At 52.3% G+C, this 24,031-nt stretch overlaps 3 protein-coding genes across 10 annotated transcripts in view; 2 read left to right on the forward strand and 1 right to left on the reverse strand.

Moving 5' to 3' along the window:
• Positions 1-1,652, reverse strand: part of HIP1 (huntingtin interacting protein 1) — a 43,884-nt gene extending 42,232 nt beyond the window's left edge. For both annotated transcript variants that reach the window (XM_066563298.1, XM_066563296.1), the window contains exon 1: positions 1,536-1,652. In XM_066563298.1, coding sequence (XP_066419395.1) covers positions 1,536-1,652 — 117 coding nt within the window. The remainder of the gene's footprint in view (positions 1-1,535) is intronic.
• Positions 1,653-2,423: 771 nt separating this feature from the next.
• LOC136565040 (C-C motif chemokine 5-like) lies at positions 2,424-13,075 on the forward strand. 6 transcript variants are annotated; one of them, XR_010784794.1, is made up of 4 exons: positions 2,572-2,957; positions 3,057-3,156; positions 9,741-9,834; positions 9,926-9,972. XR_010784794.1 is itself a non-coding variant. In XM_066563441.1 (3 exons), exons 1-3 carry the CDS (start codon positions 11,812-11,814, stop codon positions 12,825-12,827), a joined length of 288 nt encoding a protein of 95 aa, XP_066419538.1. In that variant the 5' UTR covers positions 9,986-11,811; the 3' UTR covers positions 12,828-13,075. The 6 variants fall into 6 exon arrangements, 1 of the variants encoding a protein (XP_066419538.1); XR_010784792.1 differs by lacking the exons at positions 2,572-2,957; positions 9,741-9,834; positions 9,926-9,972 and adding exons at positions 2,424-2,551; positions 12,155-12,844; XR_010784791.1 differs by lacking the exons at positions 9,741-9,834; positions 9,926-9,972 and adding an exon at positions 12,155-12,844.
• A 538-nt stretch (positions 13,076-13,613) lies between these two features.
• Positions 13,614-19,226, forward strand: TRIM50 (tripartite motif containing 50). 2 transcript variants are annotated; one of them, XM_066563626.1, is made up of 6 exons: positions 13,614-14,226; positions 14,874-14,969; positions 16,761-16,991; positions 17,096-17,157; positions 17,674-17,786; positions 18,285-19,226. In XM_066563626.1, exons 1-6 carry the CDS (start codon positions 13,789-13,791, stop codon positions 18,854-18,856), a joined length of 1,512 nt encoding a protein of 503 aa, XP_066419723.1. In that variant the 5' UTR covers positions 13,614-13,788; the 3' UTR covers positions 18,857-19,226. The 2 variants fall into 2 exon arrangements, with proteins under 2 accessions (XP_066419723.1, XP_066419724.1); XM_066563627.1 differs by having other exon boundaries at positions 17,096-17,118.
• The last annotated feature ends 4,805 nt before the right edge of the window (positions 19,227-24,031 follow it).

Here is a 24,031-nt window from a genome sequence, read left to right on the forward strand (position 1 = left end):
TGCTGTGTCATTAGTCTGGAAATCAAATGAGGAAGATGAAATCCAGCTCGTAGCGATGTGGGGAGTGGCGCTGCCCCACCGCCCCCTCCACTGGGCCCTTCCCGGGAAACCATGAGTTCAGGGGGAGCCTGAAAGAGCTCCAGGCCCACGGGGCTGTTGCTGACACAAGGAGCCAGAAGGTTCCAGGAGCAAACCAGTTCCATTCCTACCTTTAGCAGTATGAGTAAATAATTGATGCCTGAGGTAACCTGAGCAGGAAGGTGAGCAGAGCCCTGCACATGATCCTGCATCCAACTTCAAAGCTTATTCCATCCCTAAGCCATCACTCATGTGCTGTTCCCACTCTGGGCTCATCCAAGTCTGCTCTCACTGGTCCCACTTCTACCCTTGCTTCTGCCTCAGTTTCCCTTCCTCTCCTGCAGTAGGTCTGGACAGCTCTGCTTCACTGGTACTTTCCATCCCTGGAAATGGAGCACGGCCAAGCTGTCCCCATCTCCCTCTGCTGCCATCCTTCTTCACTTCCCCCATGCCTTGTCCAGGCATATCCCCAGCTGCTCCAAGCACATCCTTTTCCCAAATCACCAGCTTTTTCCACCAAAGCACTCCTGCCACCCCTCCAGCTTGGCCGCCACCTTTCCTGTGTGCAGGACACCAATCCATCACCTAAAACCTGAGTGAAGGGCCCCATCCAGATACTCTGGATGCTGCTGAGGAGCAAGTTCTGTCTGCTTTTCAACATATCAGTGCCTCTTCCCAGGAGCCACCTGCAGGGACAGACCCTGTCTGCACCTGGGGTCCCGGAGTGACACCAGAGCAGAACCCAGTGGGGCAACTGGCCAAAGAGCCATTCCATGTCCCCTCCAGCCAGTGAAGACACAGGCTATGTGTGCTCAGGATGGTTCCAAGAACAGGGTGGCACTGTCCTGGGCATGATGCCCGCCTGTGGCTGGGCTTGGAGACCCAGCAGCTCAGGCCAGCGGGCGAATGTTCCCTAGCCCCGCTGGCGGGGAGGCCAGGCTGAGCAGACACTGCTGGGCTGGGGCACCCCGGGTGCCACTGCACTCTGATGTCCCCGGCTGTTCCTCTAAGGCCAGGATTCAGGCCCAGCCACGGGGCCCGGAGGATCCCCATCCCTGTCCCCCCATTGCGACCCACTGCCCTCCCGGGAGGGTGGGGCCAGCCCCGCCCCGTCAATCTCCACCTACCTGGCCAGCCCTGCCCACTGGCGCCAGCCCAGCTCGCCCGGCCCGGCCGCGCCCACCCTCCCAAGCTCCGCCCCCTGTGCCAACACCCACCTGCTGGGCAACCGGAGCTGTCCCCGCCCCGGCCCACCTGGCTGACCGCGCCCACCCAAAGAACCTCGCCCACTCTGCCTAACCCCGCCCTCCCGGCACAGCCGCGCCCCGCTGTAGCCACTCCCCGTACCCGGCGGGCCGTTCCCATCGCACCGCGCCCCAGCCTGGCCCGGCCCCCTCAGCTGCCACCTTCCGTTCCTCGCCGTTCGCATTCCCCGCCCCGCCCTGTCCCGCCCGCACCTGGGCGCGCTCGAAGCTCTCCCGCTCCGCCTCCAGGCCGCCGCCGCCCGCCCGCCGGCTCAGCACCTTGGGCAGCGGGTTGGACACCTGCTTCATAGTGCTGCTCACGCGGTCCATGGCCGTCTCGGGCCCGCCACCGCCCGGCCCTGCTGTCCCGCGCAGCGCCGCCGCCGCGCGGGCCCCGCGCCATTGGCCCGCCCACCTGCCACTCACGCTGGAGCACGCCCCGCGAGCACCACCCTTCCACCCGCAGCTCCACCCGCAGCTCCGCCCGCAGGTCCGACTTCTCGCTCTCATTGGTTCCCGGTGTCGCCCCTGGGGAGGAGCGGCCGGGAGGCCCAGCCCCTGCGTGGCAACCGCCAAGTTCATTGGTTCATCTGGACGCCGGTCAACGCTAGCTCCCGTCCCCCAAGAGTCCCCTGCCCATTGCTCCACCTTAAGGGGCCGCGCCCTTAGCACCGCCCACCCAAGCTCTGCGGCCGGGCCTTCGCGCAGTCCCCTGCTGTAATTGGCTCACGACCCTGCCGCTCACACCTCGGTGTCCCGCCCCGCCCCTCACCGATGCGGGGCGCGGCGCCCCCTGGCGGCGGTGGCGATGGCGCTGATGCCGGGCCCTCGCGGGAATCGGGCCGCGCTCGGGCCTCGCCGGGAAGTGCTCGGCCGTGTACAGGGCACCGCCGCGGGGTCCGCCGGGCCCGGGGGGCCGTTGTCCAACGGCTCTAAGCCGCGGCTGAGCCATTCGGGTCCGCAGGCCGCGGGAGTCCTTACAGGTTGTCCGTGCGGCCTGCGAGGCTGCGGCCCCTCAGCCGAGGCCAGAGTGTGACCACGGGGATGACGCGGCACCGCTGTCCCCTCCCTACTGCCCGTCTCAGGCCCAGCCCGGCCCCTCTCGGAGCTGAGCCCCCGTGGCCCACGGGGTGTTCGTGGCTCCCCAGCCCTGCCTGAGGCCGGGGGTGGGAGGCGGCTCCACCGTTTGTCAGCGCGAGCAGGGTCCCGGCAGCCTGCGGAAGGGTTGTGTGAGGCTTTGCCTTTGTGGAATCCGGACTGTGGGTGGGAGCTCTGGAGGGGGGTGCTGCCGGCACAGCTGGCAGAGGCCAGCAGGAAGGGTGTAGCATTGGCAGAGGGGCAAAATGTGGTTGCAGGTGTCTGAAAAAGAAGAGAGCAGAGCTGAGAGAAGGATTTTGCTTCCCCTGAACAGCTGGACTGTGTTTTATTATAACCTGATCTGAGCCTGTGTCTCTGGTCCTGTCACTCAGATCAGAGATTTTTGTAGAATTAGATTGGATATCGGGAAGGAGTTCTTGGCTGTAAGGGTGATTGAAGCCCTGGCACCGGTTGCCCAGAGAAGCTGTGGCTGCCCCATCCCTGGAAGTTATTCAGGCCACATTGCATGGGGCTTGGAGAAAGCTGGTCTAGTAGAAGGTATGCCCATGGCAGGGGTGGAACAGGATTGTTGGAAATGATGCAACTTCTAAATTTTTAAACTAACTTTAATCAGGGGTTTTGTTCATCTTTGCCCAGGAAGGGAATGGAAGTTTCTTTTCAAGAGACTGTTCCCTGGGCAAGGCCTGATGAGCTTAACATCTCAAGGGACTGGGAGCCGCCAGAGGATGCACCAGAGGTAAGCGACTATTAATGAACATCAACACCTGAACATCCTTTCTGGTGTGTTGGAGACACTTGGTCTGGGAAAAGATCATAAGAGAAGAAAGAGGACCTGATTAGCAGCTAAGGTAAAGGGATCAATAACCAATAGGAAACCAAATTCTAAGATCTGTGTTACTTGGGACCAATAAACATTGAACCAATTAATCTCTTTGAGTTTTGACTGTATAAGTATGTGAAAAATCTAGAAAAGAGACATGTGATGGAATTATTTTCTTTGCACAACCCAATGTGTGGATGAAATTACTTCTGCTGCACATTCTGGCCAGAACATCATCCTGGCCAGAATAAAATAATGCTTGAGTTCTCTAACATTAAAATTTGTTGGAAAGGTTGTGTTTTTCATGCTGTTTCAGTGACAGGATGAGCTTTAAGTTTCTTCCAACCCAAACCATTCTGGGATTCTCTCAACCTGGTGAATTGATGACTCCTGTAATTTTGACCAGGACTACCATCCTATTCCAGAGGTGAATTTCTCACTTGGAACATTTCTGCAATACTGGGAGAAATTACTTTTTTTTTTTTTTTGTGAAGGGACTGAAAACTGAATCCCCAGGTACAGCAAATGGGCTGTGCTGGGGTTGTGCCAGCTGGGTTCCTGGATCCTAAAAAGCAGATCATAACAAATCAATGACTTTGCTCTGGGTGGGGAGGAACAGTGCAAAGCACTGCTGGGATGATGGGTCAATCTGGAAACAGCTTTTTAGCATGTGGGCTGTCAGGAGCTCTTGTATAAGCAATTCTCCCACATATCTCTCTATTGTGGCTTTTCAGCTGAAATAATTGCCACACCAGGACCTTCCTGGAGCTGCCCAGCAGGGTGTGTGGCAGGCTGTTTGCATCACAGGCCTTCCCAGTCCCTGTGCATTGGATATCAAATCCCAGTTGATCAAATCCAATTTGATAGAGCAGCAAGGCTATTCCTCCCACTGTGGCTTGTCTCAACTGCCTGTCTGCATTGTCCTTAATGTATTTTCTGGAAACCTGCCTCCTTCCTTGGGGCTGCTCCCAGGGGAGGTTTAATGGGTTTGATTCATCCACTGTTGCAGCAAGATGATTAATAATTGAATAAATTACATCATTCCTGAATAGAGATGGAGGAAAGGAAGAGCAAAGGAGAGCACTGGACAAAGGACAGCAGTATCCTTGTGACCTCTCCCACCCTCCACCTCGCTCAGAATATCCTGCTCCTGGAGCCCATGGCAAGGGACCACTAGGCTGCGGCCTGGTGTAGCTACGCCCTCCTACTGAAGAGTAGAGCCACATCCTCTTCTTCCCTAGCCAGGGCTCAGTGCTCACTCTGGGACCTGGGCAGGAGCAGAGGATGGTGCTTGGGTATGGGACAGAATGGGCTGTTTCTACTGGCTGCTCCTGCCTCCCCCAGGAATGGGCTGTAACAGGATGGAGCTGGGATCCAGCCCATGAGTGGCTGGTCAGACCACTCTGGGCTGGCCCATTCATGCAGCATCTCTGCTGGAATGTGCTGTGGGACTTTGCAGGGATTTGAGAGGCTCCTTTCCACTGGGAGAGGATGCCTTGTTTTCAGGTAGTTGAGAGGGGAAGGCACAGAGCTGTTCTTGTTGAGCGTCTGTTCCTCTGTCTCAGGTTCCATGGGGAGATAATGGAGAAGGGCTGAAACTGAGCAGGGTGTGGAGGTAGAGCAGGTTGGGCTCTTCCTCCCCAGCAGGTCCTTTTTGGAAGCCATGGCTGGGGTTCACCTGCTCTGAATGCTCTGTCTTCACTCCTGTTCAAGAGGCTGGACTGAAGGGTGATGGCAGAGCCCTTCATAGGAGTGTCTGGCCTGTATGGGGACAGACATTGTCTGGACATGGAGAGGACAATGTGTGCCCTCTCTTTTTTCTTGCTGAGCAGTATGTGGCACCCATCAAGTGCTGCTCAGGCCAGGCAGGTGGGACTGGAGCTCATCCTTCCCCTGTTGCAGGGCTCCATAGTTTCCTTTTCCTGCTCCATGCCCAGAGGCTCCTGTCCACAGGACCCTAAAGAGGGTCTGCTCCCATTCTGTCAGGACATCCTTAATCCAAAGGGGAAGGACAAGTGGCAGGAGAAGGGCCAGAAGAGACTGCAGGGGCCCGCAGGAGAAGGGCCAGAAGAGACTGCAGGGGCTATGGGCCCTGTCCGGGGCTCAGGGATGCTCTTTTTGTGGGGGCTGGGAGCTAGAGTCTGTTTTTACAATTCCCTCCCCAGCCAGAGCTGGAGAGTCCCAGGGTGCTGCTGCAACACACATCATCCTCCCGTGGCCTGGCCTGGGCTCAGGGAGAGCACAGATTCCCCTTGTTTCACCGGGAAAACAGAATCACAGAGCTCCACAGTCCTTCCTCTGTTATCTCGCTGGCTGTGCCAGAGAGGGCTGTGCTAAGATCCTGCTCTTTCAGGCTTGGAGGTGGGAAAAATGGATCCTAAATGGATCCCCTTCAGTAGTCCCTTTACACATTCCAAGGCACACCATCCTGATCGCACCCAAGCAGACAAGCAATTCCTGGGGCCACATCTTGAAAGGGCAGTGGCTATGTCAGGCCTTCCATAAACCAAATCCTGCAGCCCCAGATGCAGCTCTGCCCTGGTGATGGGGTAATTTGCTCAGACTCTGGGATAAAAACAACTTCTGAGCCAAAGTACCCAGCTGGAAAGGGCAGGGTAGTGGTCCAGACCCAGCAGGAGGGTCCTTGGAGAGCAAAGATTGTGCCAGGAGGAGCAGGCATGGGAGCATGGGGAGAATTTTCATCTTTTGATCCCATGTTTTGAATGCTTTGGGCAAACAGATGTTGCTGCTGAGTCTTTGCTTGTGCTCCCAAAGAGATCCTGGGCTGCTATGTGGGGCAGGGACAGTCTTGGTGCAGGACCTGGGAGAGTATTGGAGTCTTGGGAGAGCATTGGAGGTGAACAGCCTGGGACTGGGAGAGGGTCTTGGAGAGGACTGCTTGGCTAAGGTGCTTGAAGTGCAATGGCGCCCTCACCTCTGTCCTGTCTAGGTCTCCTACTTGCCCAGGTGTTACAAGGAGGGCTGTAACCCCAAAACATCATCTCCTGTGTTTTCTGCAAAGCCTCAGCAACTGCCTCTGCTTGCCCAAGACTTCAAAAGCAAAGCTGAAGAGGTTTCCAGATGGATTTGCAGGAGAAGACCTGAACTCCACAGGGACACTGGGCTGCATGGGCAAATGCCTAAGTGAGAAACCAGCTCATGAGCAGGACCTGGAGGTGGGAAGTGTTTTTGCCACTTGCTGGACGGTGTCCCCTTGGCATGGCCAGCAGGTCCAGATGGAGCACCCCACCAAGCCCAGCTTTCTTCCAAGGCAGGACATGGCAAGCCTGATTTCACAGAATGAATTGGTTGGAAAAGAACTCTGAGATCATCAAGTCCAGCCTATGACTGATCACCACCATGTCGATTAGACCATGGCACTAAGTGTCACATCCATTCATCTCCAGGGATGATGACTCCACCACCTCCCTGGGCAGCCCATTCCAATGTCTAATAACCCTTTCTATGAATAAATTCTTCCTAATTCTTCCTTTATTTCTGTATTGGGAGCTTTGGCTGCCAGAGTTGGATTACTGAGGAAAGGATTTCTGTGTGAGACTTGGTGTGTGCAGAGTTGAGTGTGGGAGCTGTGTGCTCATTGCAGAGCAGTCTTGGGAGAGCACAAGGCAGGTACTGCAACAGGGCATGAGTATGAATGTAGAGAGCCAGTATATCCCTGTCTTCCCTTTATGATACAGGAAACGTTCTGGCTCTCTACAACTCCCTAGCAGGAGGGTGGAGCCAGGTGGGGGTCAGGCTCTGCTCCTAGGGAACGAGTGATATGACAAGGAGAAACGCCTCAAGTTGAACCAAGGGAGGTCCAGGTTGGATATTAAGGAAAATTTCTTCACTGAAAGAGTGGTCAAGCATTGGAATGGGCTGCCCAGGGCAGTGGTGGAGTCACCATCCCTGGAGGGATTTAACAGAAATAGAGATGTGATGCTTAGGGCTACAGTTAGTGGTGGCCTTGGCAATGCTGTACTCAATGATGTTAGAGGTCTTTTCCAACCTGAATGACTCCATGATTTCTATGTTTTCCACGATCCAACATCGACCAGTACTCTTGTCAAATGTTGTTTTCAGGATTCCTGCAACTCTATGGCCTAACTTGCAGATGTCCCCTGTACCTCCAGCTGATGACAACAGGCGGCAGAGTGTGCAAGGACAATGCAGCTGTCACTCTGGTACTCAGCAGCCTCAGGTCCTACCCGTCTCAAACCCAACACCAAATGGTTTTCTTTTCCTTTCTCTGAACTGTGGCTAAACCTGTCATGCTGTGCTGCAGCTGCTGGACAAGCCATGATCAGCTCCAGGCCAGTTGCTGCTCAGTACTGAGGACATTGTTGGGGAAACAAAGGACTTGTGGCAGAGGCATCATTTGGCTGTCCTGGGAAGTACCACCAGATTTCTGTGAGGGCCACATTCCAACATGGCATCCACCCGCATCCTGCTCTTTTAGACTCCTGGTCACAAAGTGAAGCTTTTATAGGTGCCCCAAATTTGTCTTGGAAAATTGTATGGACTGCAGCAATTTATTTCTGCCTTGCTGTGTGCTTAGAAACTGTTGGAGTCTTTCTGCTGACATTTACCAAAAATATTTCTCTGGAGGCACATCCTGGTGTGCCTGTGGATTTCAGTCCCGGGATTTCAATGCAATTTCATAAGCTGCTCTGTAGCCCTGATGGTTCTTTTGGATCAATTGTCCTGGAGCATCAAAGATGAACAGTCACAGAGGATGTAGACTAAGGATCCATCTACATCAGCTTTGATACCTCTAGATGTGGTCACAGCAGACCCCTTGAAGAGACAGATCAATATTTTTACTGCACCCTGGAGTGTGCTCCCAGCCTCCAACCATTCTAATTTTCCAAATCTTCTCAAGCTTATCACCCTGAAATCCATACTCAGACTCAAGAAAATTTCCTTGTCCTCACCATGTCCCTTGGAAAGGAGCTCCTCATGTGAAGAGCTGCCTCCCTCTGTTCCTTTTGAACCTTCCTCTTGCCCACTCCACTGAATAATCTGTGGCTCCTGCTCTGGGGCAGGCAGTGAGTATTCGCTTTGTCTCTCTTTCTAGGCCACTTATCATCTTGCAGACTTCAATTCAATGTGGAAAGTCTCAATTCTTCTTGAAAATACTTCTTCTCATCTGAGATCTTGCTTGGAGCTGCACCACCCTGGGATCTCTGGCCCCAGTAATTTTCTTTCTGTTTCCAACTGGTTTGCTCACAGTTAAACCCAGTTTCCCACATTAGTGATCCAGCAGCTCCCAGGAGCACTGTGATAAAGTGATCCCCCAGACATGGCTCCAGCCCAGGAGGTGGTATGATGGAGCAGGCTACCCTCAGGGCTGAGCAGAGGTTTCCTCCCACATCCCCAACCTGTCCTGGTGATGGATCCAAAGATACTGTGTTTGGTTTCTGTCTAGAGCTGAAGCACACCATAAGGCGGAGGTTTTATAGACTCCATAAATAGCCACTATTTAGAATGTATAATATGGAGGAGGTTTTAGAAATCAAAATATTTAGAGGTTTGCATTATTTGTCTTGGTAGGAAGAAGCAAGAATACAGAATCTTTAAGGAAGGAACAAAGTTGAGGAAAACAGTGAATAGGGGAAATAACAGAGGTGTCGAAACCTCCAAAAATTCCTTTTGGTTGAATGGAAGCAGGAAATACAGCAAGGTGTATCCAAAAGGAGAGAGAATTCATTGACAATGTTGAGGCACAATGTTTATATTCCTGCTATAAAATACTGATTTTTCAAAACAAATCTTGACATTTTGATCAAACCTGTAGTTGAATGTTGTGGAACATCCAGAACACTCAACTAAAGCTGCTCTGAGCTGGGCTGTGTTTGTGTGAGCCATCAGCAAGGAGGCTCCAGCTCATTCCTCAGTCTGTTCTCCTCCTCTCAGTTTTATTCTGGTCCCTGTGTGGAGATGTGTCAGAACAGTGTAGGGTTGGTCTCAATAGGAATTTGTGCAATTTTGTTTCTGAATGTATTGGCAGAAATGGAAAGAGCAGGGGATGGAAGGAGTAGATGTTGGTGACACCTGATCTTGAAGGACTTTTCCAACATTAATTATTCTGTGGTTCTGTGATTCTGTGACTCACACTGAGCAGTTTATTAGCACTGCTCAGAGAAGACTGCAACAGGTTTAGAAGTTGCCACTGACAATAACTGACCACAAAAATGTTGGAGTCTCCTGACCTCCCTCCCCACTTCAGCCCTATTTATAATATTTTCTTGGGAAAAGATAAAGTTACAGTTAATGTCATTTACAGATTAGGTGGAATTTGATTGACTTCAGTTAGTAGCATAAATAGAGGTGAGAAAAGTAATATGTATTTCTGAATTAAGCAAAGTTCAGCTTTTGATTTCCATCTAGATCATTCCTTTGACTTAGTTTTCATTTGCTGCATTGTTTTCCATGGAGTCTATCTACAACACTGCTGTGTCACTCCATCTTTTGTTTTATATTTGCTTTGATTTCAACAGAGAATTACTGCAGTGCCTCTGTGTTGCTCCATCCTTTGTTCCATGTCTCCCTTGGAGTGGCACACCAAGCTCCATCAGTATTCCTGCTTCTAAGGTATGCAGGCAGTTTGTCCCTGTCCTTGCACTCTTTCTTGCTGAGCTTTGGCTTTCGGTCTCCTAACACCTTTCTTTGTCCCACTCTGCAGTGTGGGGGAGAGTAGATCCATGATGGTGGCAGGACTTCAGGCCCTTGGAGGTACCAGGTTTCATCCCAGTATCTGAATGGGCTTTGGAACAGAGAACAAGGCAAGTCATGGAGCAGGAAGGATCCCAGAGGAATCCTGAGCTTGTCAGCTGTTTGGAGCAGGATATTCTGAGTCTTCTTCACAAGTAAAACCTCAGCTGTGATTCTGACTGTCTCAACTGACTCTCATTCTGGGAGTTTAACCCCTTAGCAGGAGCTGGGATGAAAGCAAGCCATAGAGAAAGAGCTTCAGAGAAGAGAACAGATGTGCCAAGCTGGGGAATGGGCTGTGATGGCTGCAGAGAATCCATGGGCTGTATGGAGCCTGCCTGCCGTGGGAAGGGGCAGATATGTCTCTGCTAAGGAAATGTCTTTCCAGAAACCCAGCAACATGCCCTGTGCTCCCAGGGCTCAGTGGGCAGGTCCTCCTCAGCTGCCCACTCCCCAGGCTTGTAGCTGCATCTCCCTAGCACCAAGGCATCATATGTGCTGTCGCCCAGGCTCAATTTTGTTCATGCTTAGTACAGGGTGTTGTAGTGAGAGAAAAAGCTTTGTGTAAAACAAACCCTGCCATGGCAGCACCCTGCAGCCTCCAATGAGTGTGCCTCACTTTTCCATGCAGTTCAGTCTCCTGAGATGTGCTGATTATCTATCACATGCCCTGGAGCACTTGGGAGCCCCAGGCCTGCAATCCACCCTTCCAGGCAATATCTTATTTCTCTTTGATTTCCTCCTCTGGCTTCCTACAAGGTAACCCACTTTGGGTGGGGGATTCTATTTTGTGATCATCCTCCTCCATAGAGGAGCAAGACCCCTTTTGTTACTGGACCATCAGGAAAGGCAGACTGCTCCTGTGGCTTTCCCATTGTGTCTGTGGTTGCCCAGCACCCAGACACATTTTCTAGCACCATGGAGACTTTGCTCTTCCTCCACTCTCTTGAGGCTTTGTCCACAAACCTTTGCCTGGAAAACAGCAGAGTCCTTCTGGAGGGATCTAACATTTCCAACAGTTTTTCTGACAGTGCAGAGACACCATTCCCATCCTAAGCAACATGTGCTAAATCAACCAGTCTTTTCTCTGTGCGTGTTTGGCAGCTGGGACAATGACAGAGCAGTGTCAAGAGGGTGCTAGTGCTACATTGCTGGAACCAAATAACCATCTTTGTCAGCTTTGCTCTGCTAACATAGTCATCAGCTCCTAAAGTTCACTGTGGGCATCAGTGGCCAATTCCCATGTCCATGAAGAACTGAATACTATTTTAGCTGTCACTAGTATTTGAGAAGTTGTGATGTAGCAGAACCGGTTCCCCAAAGACTTGTTGCAAGTGGGACCCAGCATGGCTGGGTGGGCACATGGGTGGTCAGCCTGACTCTATGGCAGAGGTGAGATCTGTTTGTCCATGATGCAGATGTTCTGGGAAACACAAGTGCATGACAACCATGGTTGGCCTTCATCCACTGCTGTGACTTCTAGGCAAGAGGTCCACCTACTGATCTTCAGAATTACTAATTCTAGGTTTTCTGCAGAACCCTTAGGTCATGGGAAATGAAATGACAGGTCATATCCTGTTCTGTGTCCACTCATGGTATCTTATGGTATCGTACCCTGTGCCATGTCAGGACGCTGCGGTCATCAGGGCTCTGGACGGTTTCCTCTGCAAAGCTGTGTGGTATCCTTGACACTGCACTTTTTCCATTGCATCATGGCTTTCAGCAATGTTTCCATCCTTGGTTGCTGTCTCCCTATATAAAGAGGGCTGAACCCAGGGATCCCACACCAGGAACAGTGAGGGACACTCTGCAACAGTCCAGCCTCACTCCTACAATTCACCTCCACCCAATAGGACCATGAAGACCTTCACGGCAGCCCTTTCTGTACTTTTTGTGGTTGTCTTCTGCCACCAGACCACCTCTTCTCCAAGTGAGTCCAATCTCTCCTCTCCAAGGAGCTGTCTCCTCTTTCTGTCTGCTGAATAAGGTCTAGTAATGCTTGGCAGCTCTCTCTTACTAGCATCTGCTGTAGGAAAGGAGAAGCCTGTCTTACCTTGGTTCCCTGATGGGGAAGATGGCTGTGGTGGGAGCCCACTGTAGGAGCAGCACTTCCTCCAGTGGGAATCTTCTCAACTTCTGACCCTACTTCTCCCCACTGGCATTTTTCCTGGTCTGATGTAACAGAAAATTTCTCTTCCAGTTTCTCTCAGATGTTGTGGTCCCTGCTGTGATAAGTACATTACCAGTCCATTGTCCTTGAGCCGTGTGGTAAATTATGAGCCCACGGGCAGCTACTGCTCCCTACCAGCTGTGATGTAAGTAGATCTTCTGCCCGGCTTGTCCTTACAGTGTGGGGGAACCCCACATCATACTTCATCCTGACATGGAAAAGCACTGGGCAGGGCTCTCCCATGTGAGGAGAACAGCCTGGGAACATGTCAGAGGGCAATCCCACATCCCAGAGAGCGAGTTTGTGGACCTCCTTATTAGATTTGAGCCAAAAGAGCTTTTGCTGGTCACCCCCCTCACCCCAGATAGGGGGACCCAGCCAGGACGGTGTCCCAGATGTAGAGATGCTGGGGACAAAGCGGTTTAAGTGCAGAGAGCAGGACACCTGTAAGGACATGGAGCCACCCCCACCCCATTTCCCTAGGGCTGTTTTGCAGCCTGTAGAGGTGTCTGGTGGGTGTCACTGTTGGCATGGAGCAGGTGGTCTCACTATCCTCTCTGTCTTCCTTTCCTTCATCTCTCCTCACTGGATTTTGTTTTCCAGATTTACCACCATCAAGGACAAGCTGGTCTGTGCCAACCCTAATGACAAGTGGGTCAAGGACATAATGAATCAATTAGAGGACAATAAGCACAGTGGATGAGCAATACCCTGCTCTCTCCAAGCACCACTTCTGCAAGGATGTGCTCTCATGGACACCTCCAAGACATATTCTATTTTCTCATTGAATGGGAATTTGGCAGGGTATTCAACTCAGTGTTTAGCTTTTTTATGGAAGGCTGTGCAATGCCAGTCCTAATTTATTTGACATTTTCAGTGAAACTTTTCATTCTCCTTTGTACTGAAGGTGTTGAAGTTATTTTTGTATAATAAAAAGGAGCAAAACTTGCAGCTTCTCCCAGCGGTTCTTGGGATGCTCCAAGGAGACTGGGGTGTGTAGCAATGGTTGGAAGGGGGTCAGGGCTGACACCCGAGGGTCTGTGGGTGATGGGGTGACACCTGGCTGTCCCCCAGCCTCTCTGTGCATGCAAGGGAGAGCACTTCTCATCCTGCCTGTCCTGCCTGCCTCCTTGCCGCGGCACATTTCCAAACTCCTGGCTCTTTGCAGTGGGTGGGTATCACGGCGGATGTTTTGGCACAATGTTGGTGTGGAGAGGGGTCCTTTACCTCGGCCAACATCTCTGGTCAGCGGGCAGGTGCCTCAGGGGCTCCACGGGGCTGCTGAGCTCAGCCATCACCAGACCCAACCCCATCTCCACCACCGTCCCCGCCCGGGGCTGTCTCTGGGTTAGTTCTGGTGCTTCCTAATCTGTCCCGCTCTCCCCGCCGGGTTTTTATCTGGCTTTGCCCCGCCGGGCTGGAGGCAGTCCCAGCCTTTGGGGCTGGCTGCAGCTGTCCCGGCCGGTGCCAGCTCCTCCCCCCAGCAGCACGGAGGCTCCGGGGCCGGTACTACCCGGTAGCGAGGCCGGCTCGTCCTCCAGGCTTTCATGGCACTGCCCGTTCTTCCTCGCCGTGGGGCTGTGCCAGCCATGCCTGCCTGGGAGCCCACCTTTGCTGGCTGACGAGGGCCGAGGGAAGCGCCCGTGGAGACCCAGCGGGCCACCATGGCGCTGGCAGGTGCCCTGGAGCGGCTGCAGGAGGAGGCCATTTGCCCCATCTGCCTGGAGTACATGAGCGAGCCGGTCAGCATCGACTGCGGCCACAACTTCTGCCGAGGCTGCATCGCCAAGCACTGCCAGGACAAGGGGCTATGGGCCGACGGGCCCTTCTCCTGCCCGCAGTGCCGGGCCTCCTGCCACCGCAGCGGCTTCCGACCCAACCGGCAGCTGGCCAACATCGTGGAGAGCATCCGCCAGCTGGGGCTGCGGGGCGGCCTGGGGCCCGAGCTGGAGCCGGGGACCCCCCTGTGCCCTCAGCACGACGAGCGGCTGAAGCTGTTCTGCGAGGAGGACGAGGAGCCCATCTGCGTGGTGTGTCGGGAGTCCCTGCAGCACCGCCCGCACACCGTGTACCCCATCGAGGAGGCGGCGCACGTCTACAAGGTACGGGAGGGTGAGGCACCGGGTCCCTGTCCTGCCCCGAGGCACTCTGGCACGGGGGTGTGCGGCCACCGGGACCCCAGCACGCTCAGTGGCATCGCTGGGAAAGCAGAAGGAGGGGTAGCGCAGACGGTGACCTCCCCCCCCCACCCCCCCAGCCGCCCTCGCTGCAGGGATAAAGCTGGACCTGCCTTATCTTCCAAACTGTTGGTGGACCCAGGCTCACCCCGTCCATCCACCTCAGGGACGCAGCCTGGCTCCCTGCCCACTCACAACCCCTGGAGAAGCTGAGCTGGTGGGTCCCAGAGAACATTTTGCCTCGGTAGAGGAATGCTGGCACCCAAATCCCACATCTGAGCTATGATCCTGAGAGTACCACTATCCACCCTTCACCCCAGCATTGAAAGAGGGCTGTCGCTTTGGTGTCCAGAACCTCAATAGTGCGGAAAAACATAGGGGAAACCTGCAGAGCATGGGGAGGGTTAACACTGTGAGCTGAGTGAAGAGCACAGCTGCTTTGTTTGGGTGCCAGTGCCTGGCACTGCCTGGCACTGGGTCAGTGTCTCTCCCCCGGCAGAGGAGACCCAGCCAACTTGCAGTGCTCAGCGGGTGCTGTTGGGGTGAGTTGAGCCCATTTTTCCTCTTTCCAGGTCAAACTCCAGAAATCCCTGGAGAGTCTCTTAAAGGAGGTGGAGGAGGTGAAGAAGCATGAGTCAGCAGAAAGGATGAAAACCCAGGAGTGCAAGGCAGGTGCCTGTCTTAATTCTTAAAGAATGAGCTTCAGAGATATCAGGATTTCAGAAAAAACCACCCTGAATGATCTTGTCTGGGGACACTGATTTATCATTGTCTCCAGGCTGTGTTCTGCTGTCACATGTATGAGCAATGCTGGAAGCCAGGCTCAGTAGCTGTGTGCAGCTCTATAAAAAGATTTGCAAGGAGGAGCATGCCAGATTCTCTGGAATCATGAGGACTTTATGCTGGTTAAACAAGTAGACATGGGCTATTTTTTATTGCCTTTTGTTTTACAACATGTGCTTGAGTTTCAAGCCAGGCATGAGCTGTATGGTGAGCTCCACTCCACAGCAACAGGAACCAGAAGTGTTTTCATAAGAAAAAAAAAAAGCTGAATTATTGCAACTCTGTCCCACTCCAGACAGTTCTGGGAAGAGCAGACACCAGCAAACAGCTGGTTTTCAAATCTCTTGGAGTGAAAGCTGGAAAGTAAAAGTAAATGCAGAAAAGGAAATGAAAGGAAATGAGTTATCCAACCCTGAATTTGAGCAGATGGTTAATCAGCTCTGGCAGGGAAGACAGGTTTCTCTGAATTCCCCTAGTTTTTCACTCAGCTCCCTTGCCTGTGGCAATCCAGACAAGTGGTGGTGGGTTTTAAGGATGTCCCTATGAGCCCTCTGTCCCCACTGGGGGAGAAGGACAGAGATTGTGAGAGCTGTGTCACTGTCCTCCCATCTGCCTGAGTCAAGGCTCAGCTGCCTCCAGTTTCCTTTGGCTGTGCTTTTATAGCAAAAAGAGCAAAGATTCCCATGTGAATGGTGGGGGGAAGAGGCTGTCCTGGCTTATCAAGTCTTCATGACTCAGGCTCAAGTACTTGGATGGGGAAAAAAAAAAGAAGTTAAATTTCCTTTTATCTTCTTCATTCTGAGGTTTCCTGGCCCAAGCTCACTGCAGAGTATCTTTCTGCAGCTCCAGGTTTCCAGCCAGCTTTTAGGGATGAGGTGAAAAGCCCTAAGGCACTGGCAGACCCTGCCAATTGCTGGTTCTTCACCTTGTAGTGAAACCTGGGGAGCTTCCTGGGCTCTGCCTTTCCATCCTCCACATCCCCAGGGCTTCCTTTACATGGCAGATAGAGACAGGATATGAGGGAACTGTCTTACACTAAGAGAGGAGAGATTTAGATTAGATATAAGGAAGAAATTCCTCCATGTGAGGGTGCTGAGGCCATGGCATAGGTTGCCCAAAGAAGCTTTGACTGCCCCGTTCCTGAAAGTTTCAAAGGCCAGGCTAGATTGGGCTTGGAGCAACCTGGTCTAGTGCAAGGTGTCCCTGCCCATGGCAGGGGGTGGAAGCAGATGATCTTTAAGATCCCTTCCAACTGAAACCATTCCATGATTTTATGACTTTTCTACCTCTTGCTCTTAACTGGGGATTTTTCCAGCATTGTCCACCTGCCTGAGCAGTTTATTAGCCTGGATTTGGCTGCAGGTATGACTTGTAATAAAAACCTACCCCGATACCTGAGGGCACCTCCTTGCAGCTCAACACACCCCAGACCTCTGGGGTACAGCTGAGCAGCAATGCCCCAGGCAAAGTCCTGCTGCTGGTAAACCAAGGATGCAGAGCAGGAACTACAGTGAGGTGGAAGCACAAGTTTGCCTCTGGCTGTTTTTTAAATTCATGCACTTATCATAAAAATGCAGTATTTTCCCAGGGCCTGATGCCGGGCATGGATGCCGGAGCATCTGGCTCTGTCTTGGCTGCCTGGATAACATTCAACCCATGAATCTTCTTATCCCAAGGAGACAGTAAAGAAAAAGCGGGAGAAGATTGTGAGTGAGTTTGGGAAGCTGCATCGGCTGCTGGCTGATGAGGAGAAGCTACTGCTCCAGAAGCTGGAGGAGGAAGAGAAGCAGATTCTGCTGCTGATTAATGAAAACCTGGCCAGGCTGGTGGAGGAGAAGTGCTTGCTGGAGGAGCTGATCCTGGAGATAAAAGGGAAGAGCCAGCAGCCAGCTGATGGGCTGCTCAAGGTTAGGCTTTGCCACCAGCACCACTAATTCAGCCCTGGTGCCTGTGTCACCTGGGTGGGTGGCTTGGCCCAGACAAACCCAGAGTCGTTTTTGTCTTCTTCTAGGACATGAAAAGCATCCTGAGTAGGTGGGTGATTTTTCCTGATAGGTGCCATGATTATTCCTGGTAGGTACCTACCCATGATTATTCTTGGCGGGTACCCATGGTTATTCTTGGCAGGCACCATGGCTGTTCCTCCTTCTGTCCCGGATGCCTCCAGCCTTTGAGGCAGATGTTTGCATCTGTTCCACAACAGCCACCCCATCCTCCCTGCCCAGCATCTGCTTTGGTCTTCCTGGGGTAGACACAGGAGGGACTGAGACAATCCCTCAGAGGTTTTCCAGGGGCTCAGAGCCAAGGCCTTGCCTGGGTTGTGACATGTGAGCTGCATCCCCTCCTAAGGGATGTGCTGCCCAGTGGCTTTGTTCCTTCCTTCCCCAGGCCTGGCATTGCTGCTCCCTGTATCGTTTAATTCTGATCTCATTTGGATTGCCAATATGCAAGTAATTATCCCCAGTGCTCTTCCCAGCCCGAGCTCCAGGGAGACAAAGGGCACCAAAAGGGCACTGACCCCCCTCCCAGCTGGAGAGGGGCCATGGTGCTGGCTATGGATACAATCCAAGGACATCCCTCCCTTCTCAGGTGTGAAGGGGTAAAATTCCAATCTCTCAAGGCTGTGTCTGTGACCCTGAAGGAAAACTACAGCATTCCTGAGCGCTGCCTGGGCATGAGGGACATGCTGAAGAAGTTCAAAGGTGAGGGGGCAGCTCCTGGCACATTTGGGTTCTGGTTTTCTCCAGTACCCTGGGGCACAGGGAGGTTTTTCCAATAAGCTTTGTCCAGCTGCTCCAGGGTTGTGCACTGATGAGTTCAGGCTGGTTTCATGGTGGGAAGACCTTTGTTGTGGTCTTGGATGGATTGTGAGGGGACGCTGAAGCCCAGGATGTCCCTCGGGGGTTTCAAGCACGATGTTGCCCATGACGTCTTGCTTTCAGACCTCTTTCTGAAGCAAGATTTGCTTCAGAAAGCAAATTTGGCTCTGCAGCCTGACACCAAGTATTTTGATGTGGCTCATTTTCTATATTACATTTCCCCCCAGGCAGTGCTGGAAGCTGTGCAAAACCACGAGCAAATAATTGTGGGATATGGGATGGTTTGGGAGAGCCCAGCATTCAGGTCACAGGCACCTGCTTGTGTCTGTGCCTGCAGATGCCTGAAGCCTTGTCCATCCTTCCATCCTTCTCTCTGTTCAGTGGACGTGATTCTGGACCCAGAGACAGCACACCCAGACCTCTCTGTGTCTGAGGACCGCAAGAGCGTCCGGCGCGGGAGCAAGAAGCTGCTTTTGTCCCTCTTTGACAGCCCCAGGAGGTTTGGCAGCGCCCCAGCGGTGCTGGGCAGCCCCAGCTTCTTCTCGGGCCGCCACTACTGGGAGGTGCAGGTGGGAGACAAGCCTGAGTGGGGCCTGGGGCTGTGTCGAGAGGCTGCCGGCCGGAAAGGCTCTGTCCTCTTCTCCCCCAACAATGGTTACTGGGTGCTGCGGCTGCAAAATGGGGGCACCTACGAGGCCCTGACCGTACCCGTGTCCCCCGTGACCCTGAGCGTGAGGCCCCGGCGCGTCGGGATCTTCCTGGACTACGAGGCGGGAGAGATCTCCTTCTACAACGTGAGCGACCGCTCCCACATTTACACCTTCACTGACAAGTTCTCAGGCAATCTCCGGCCTCTCTTTTTCTTGGGTGCTTTTTTGGGGGGCAGAAATGCAGAACCCTTGGTGATCTCCTGGGTCAGGGACCCACAGGGGACTGGATGCATCATCTTGTGAGAGTGGCTGCCCTGGTTTGGGTAGAGACCTGGGAGCCCAACCAGCTTCTCCTGGTGAGTGGGGCAGCACTAGGGGAAAACCTCAGTGCCCCAGTGAGTGTCCTGACAGGATTCTCACATAGTTCTGGCTGCTGGAGTGACCTGCCATGTGTGACACCCACTGTGTGCCATGTGTTGGGAAGGCACTTTGCAGCAGGAATGTGCCACAACCCTCTGTGCCACTAGTGGGGACAGCGGAGTCCCCTGATCACTGATGCCCTGATACTCATCTCACAGGCTGCTGGAGCAGCGTATGTGCCCAGCCTGCCATGTAGTGCTGACTTTGATGTGAATTGTATTGGAATAAAGCAATAAAGGCTTGATTTGGGGAACCTTGTGTGGTTAATGGTACTACTGCTGCTACTCTGAAATATCTCAGAAGGCAAAGGGTGCTGCTGGACCTGATTCTCTCTAGCCCAGAGGATCCTCTAGAGATCCCACTGTGGCATCTGTGGGACGCAGCCGCACTCTCCAGGCAGGGATTTGGGAGTGGCAGATGCCTGTGTGGTGGCTTCACCCCAGCCTTGTGGTACTGGGGCCTGGGGTGAAGAGAGAGGACATCTGTTTGGATGTGGGTGGTCCCTGGGCTGCTGTCTCTGGTCCCCTGCTCAGGAGATCCCTACAGGTCTGTTAGCTCCAGCCCCTCCACCCCCCTTCAAAACCCCATGAGTGGAAAAGCTCCAAGTGTGGGGAGTTGCCCATCACAGGGCAGGGGTACTTCAGGGCTGCAAGATCCAGGGAAAGAAAAATAGCCCAAACTCTGTCTCCAGTGTTCACCTTTGGTCTGTCCATCCCCTGGTACATCCCTTCTCCTCCAGGCTGTCTTGCTGCCCCAAGGCTCTTGCCTTGAACAGGCTGCCAATGTGTTACTGGGGGAAAAGCTCATCTGAACCTGAGTGGGGCCATGGTCTCTTTGCACAGGGCCAGGAGGAGGAGACACTGCCCTGGGTGCACAAGACACTACCTCATGGCACATGGGGTGCAAGCAGTGCCACCAGCCCTGGATTACCAGCTGGAGTGGCTATGCAGTGTGTCCTTCAGACAGAAATCAAGAAGCTGCCTAATTTGAAGTCCAATTCAATGCAAATAAAATGAGATAAAAAATGAGATAAAATGAGATTTAGTAAAATACAGTCTGAAATGCTCAGCTCATAGAGTCCTGAACTGGTTTGGGTTGGAAAGGACTTTAAAGCTCATGTTGTTCCACCCCCTGCCATGGGCAGTGACACTTTCCACTAGATCAGGTTGCTCCAAGCCCTGCCCAATCTGGTCTTGGACACTTCCAGGGCTGGGGCAGCCACAGCTTCACTGGGCAACCTGTGCCAGGGCCTCCCCACCCTCAGAGGGAAGAATTCTTTCCCATAACTCATCTAACCCTGCCCTCTGGCACTGGGCAGCCATTCCCCCTTGTCCTGCCACTCCAGGCCCTTATAAATTGTCTCTCTCCAATTCTCTGAGGATGTCCTGGTTGATGCTTTAGGAGTCTTCTAGTGAATAAATTAGCTGGACTGGGAGAGCAGTTCCTCTTGACTGAGTTTTGCTGTGTTTTGGGGAGTCCCACATTCCTTCAGGATCTTTCTTTTGGTGGCTGCACAACAGAGAAAACAGACTAGTGAGACAAGCTTAGTCACAGCTTTGCCACATCCCAGGAAGGAGAAGGATGATAGATCTCAGTGGGTTCCTGCAGTGCATTGACACCCTGGAGATATTACATGGAGATTATGATCTTATATTCACTCCGTGGAGAAGTTTATGGAGCCTGAGGAAATAAGAAAGGACATAAACTTCACAGCCTTAACAAAGAGCTGAAAGCAGAGGCAGTTGGTGGAGGCAGTAGTGAGGACAGCCACAGAAACCTGTTGTGCAGGGAAGGAACCAGGGAAAATGTCACTGAACCAGGAGTGGGAGGAGGTGATGGAATAGAAACTGTCCAGAGCAACCTGATCCTGGCAGGTGATGGACAAGTGGCACTTGCTGCAGGCCTGGGTGGGTAAAGTGTTTCCAGAAGAAGCAGAAGGAAGTGCAACAATTCAGAGATCTTGCAAGCAGGGGAAGAAATGAATGAGTAGAAAGGATGTGAGCTCACCCCAATGCAGCATCCAAAGTGTTTCTAGCAATCATGAATCTGCCTCCCCCGAGAAGGACAGTGGAGGTCAAAGGTATGAGATAGTTCTGAGTAGGCTCCAAGATTTTCCGTCTGGTGGACTCTGCATCACGTGCTTCTAAGGAACTGCTTGGAGCATACCAGTCTGCCCTCTGATGCCTAGACTGGTTGGCAGCTGGAGAGCAGCTGGGAGCACTGGGACCTGGCTTTGGGAGCTCCCTGCTGCCCCGAAACTGATCCTGGGGTGATTTGCAAGCAGGATTTCTCTCTAAGCCATGGTGAGTTTGTCCCTATCCTCGAAGGCAGTGCATAGATGTCTGGCTATAGCCTCCACACAGACCCTGTCCTGCAAGGACCAGATCCTGCTCAGCCTCATCCAGAGGGAATGGCTGCACAGCACAGCAGAGAATCATAGAATCATGGAATTGTTCAGGTTAGAAAACACCTCTAAAGTCAGCGAGTCCATCTATTACCCCAGCCAAGGACTGTTCTGCTCAAGGGGTGTGGTTTGGCTGAAGGCAGGAATCCCTTGAGATACCAAATCCAGCAGAGGGACCATGGATTGGATATTACTGTTTTTCTGAGCAATCAATAGATTAAAGTAACACTTTAGGCATTGGCTCCGGGGCAGTTTCCTCACTCCCAGGCACTGGCAGTGTCCCTTGTTATGATTCAGCACAGTTAACAGACCTGCAGATTTAGAAATGTGCTTTCTTAAAAATGTTGCACCCTTCTCTTCCAGAAGAAAATGCTTCATCATCTCAGAGGGATGTGAATCATCGTCTGCGTCTTTCTAAGAACTCAGCAGAAATGTTCTTTTGGGTCCTCCAGGCCACTTCTGCCTTTTGTTGGCCATCACAGGGAAGGGCAGCAGCCAGGCACAATTTCTTCTGTAATACTTATGTGTCTTCCTTAGCCCTGGAAGACTGGGGTATTGCACCACTTTAGGAAAACACTACTTTTGTATGCAGCTAACAAACCCATCCCCTTTTACATTATATTTTTGGATTCTTGTGCTTCAGAAGTGACACACCCCCTGCTCATGGTGTCTCTGGGAAGAGCTGTTCTGGAGACTGAGCCTCCCCTCCCTGTGGCAAACCAGGGCCCTGGGGATGGGGAGGAAGGTACAGAATTGGCACTTCTGGGTGAACAAACATTTTCCCTTCAGTGTGTCTAATTCCTCTCTGAAAAGTGGAGATGTAAAAGCTCAGACCATGAACATTGACTGGCTTCAATCCACACCCCATCTGCACAGCCCTGCTCCTCCTTCTGTGAGAATCTGGACTCCACCCTCCAATTCCTCTGGTATTTGGTGTGCCTCAAAATGCCTACAGACACAGTAGAGTGATGTAAACAGCAAATATGGAGACATATGCATATATAATAATGATATTCTTATCATAGTAATGATTGAATTTTTGTTCACAGCTAGGCTTGCTCAGGACTTTTGTCAAAAAAAAAAAAACAAACAAAAAACCAAAAAACTTTACCAAACAAACCAACCCCCACAAAACCAAAAAAAAAGAGAATTTTTTTTATATACATTGTGCAAAACATTCAATAAATTCCACACTCTGATTTCAGGATGAATAATTTACAAATTCCAAACCCCTTTAACAGCATTGTTCTTGTTTTGATCTGAATCCAGAGAAAATTCTGCAGAAAACCACCCTCCTCTTAGTCCCAACTCCACTTTTCTCTCCATCTGTTAAGCTTAAGGATCTCTTCTAGTTCAGCATGTTCTGTGATTCTGGTGTCCACCTGCTTGAGCACCCCATGGGACTGTTTATGGGAGGAATGAGCACCACAATTAGCCCTGAGCCCCAGGCGTGAACTTCCTGGGCAGAAAAAACTCTTTACCATGAGGATGGGGAGGCCCTGGCACAGGTTCCCCAGAGCAGCTGTTGCTGCCCCAGCCCTGGCAGTGTCCAAGGCCAGGTTGGATGGGGCTTGAAGCAACCTGGATAGTGGAAGGTAGTGGCAGCAGCTCTCTGGCTACAGAGAGCAGCACAACTTTCCCAGGCATTGTGCTGGGAAAGGCTGTGAGAAGATCAGAGAAAAGAATGAGAAATAATTCTTATCTTCACTTGCTGTCCCTGTTGTTGTGAACATGTGGAATGTGTTACGGAGATTTGTTTACCAAAGGGTGGTTTCTTGATTGACCAGTGGTGATGGTGTTTGAAGGAGCAGTTGGGTCCACCTGTATTGTAACTGTCTATAAAAGCAATGGGTTTCTTAATAAGTATAGTTTAATAAAGTGATTGATCAGCCTTCTGTGAATCATGGAGTCAATGTAATTATTACCAGGCTGGGGGCCTGCAAGGACAGAAAGTGTCCCTGCCCATGGCAGGGGGTGGAACAGGATGAGCTTTGAGGTCCCTTCAAACTGAAGCTATTCCATGATTTTATGATTCCATGATTCTGTGACCTAAGGATTGCATGGTGTGAGGGTCTCCTTGCATGCTTCAGCTCTAGCAGCAAAATCAGCCTCAAACAGCTGCACAACCACAAATATATCCAGGACACATGGCAGGGTGACCCCTGGGTGAGGATCTAAGCTGATGGTGCCATGGGTAGTGCAGCCCCTGCCTGCTCTGAGCCATTCCTCATCCTCTGCAGAAGGTGCTCAGTTCTCACCTCTTTGCTGGGGGTGTGAAGTTGCAGCTCCTCGCGCTCTTCTGAGCTGTCACACACAGGCGGGTGCAAGATCAAGAAAGACATGAGTAATTCTGGGCTCCTGCAGGCTCCCAGAAGAGCAGTGAGGAGCCAGCTGAGGTACCCTGGAGCGGAGGGGGAGGGCGGGGCTGTGGGAGGCTGGAATGCGCCCTGGGTGCTTTAGCACACTGCACAAGACAGACAGCCTGTCTGCCGCAGGCTCCAGCATTGCCCGGGCTGGATGGTATTCACTGGATGACCCTGTGCCCTTCCACAAGAAATCTGAGGCTGTGGGACTGCTCCCAGTGCCACAGAGGCAGGCAGGGTTTGTATCCAAGAGGGACTGTGAAGGCTCAAGTGATTTTGGGATAATCCCAA

The sequence above is a fragment of the Molothrus aeneus genome, chromosome 20 (assembly GCF_037042795.1).
Source record: "Molothrus aeneus isolate 106 chromosome 20, BPBGC_Maene_1.0, whole genome shotgun sequence".
Taxonomy (NCBI): domain Eukaryota; kingdom Metazoa; phylum Chordata; class Aves; order Passeriformes; family Icteridae; genus Molothrus; species Molothrus aeneus.

Excerpts from the sequence above, each read along its gene's own strand:
- LOC136565040 (XM_066563441.1), top strand. The coding sequence starts at position 11,812 with ATGAAGACCTTCACGGCAGCCCTTTCTGTACTTTTTGTGGTTGTCTTC. Across the intron at positions 11,885-12,154 it reads CCAGACCACCTCTTCTCCAA|TTTCTCTCAGATGTTGTGGT; the intron begins GTGAGTCCAATC and ends TTTCTCTTCCAG. Across the intron at positions 12,270-12,727 it reads TGCTCCCTACCAGCTGTGAT|ATTTACCACCATCAAGGACA; the intron begins GTAAGTAGATCT and ends TTTGTTTTCCAG.
- TRIM50 (XM_066563626.1), top strand. The coding sequence starts at position 13,789 with ATGGCGCTGGCAGGTGCCCTGGAGCGGCTGCAGGAGGAGGCCATTTGC. Across the intron at positions 14,227-14,873 it reads AGGCGGCGCACGTCTACAAG|GTCAAACTCCAGAAATCCCT; the intron begins GTACGGGAGGGT and ends TCCTCTTTCCAG. Across the intron at positions 16,992-17,095 it reads CAGCTGATGGGCTGCTCAAG|GACATGAAAAGCATCCTGAG; the intron begins GTTAGGCTTTGC and ends GTCTTCTTCTAG.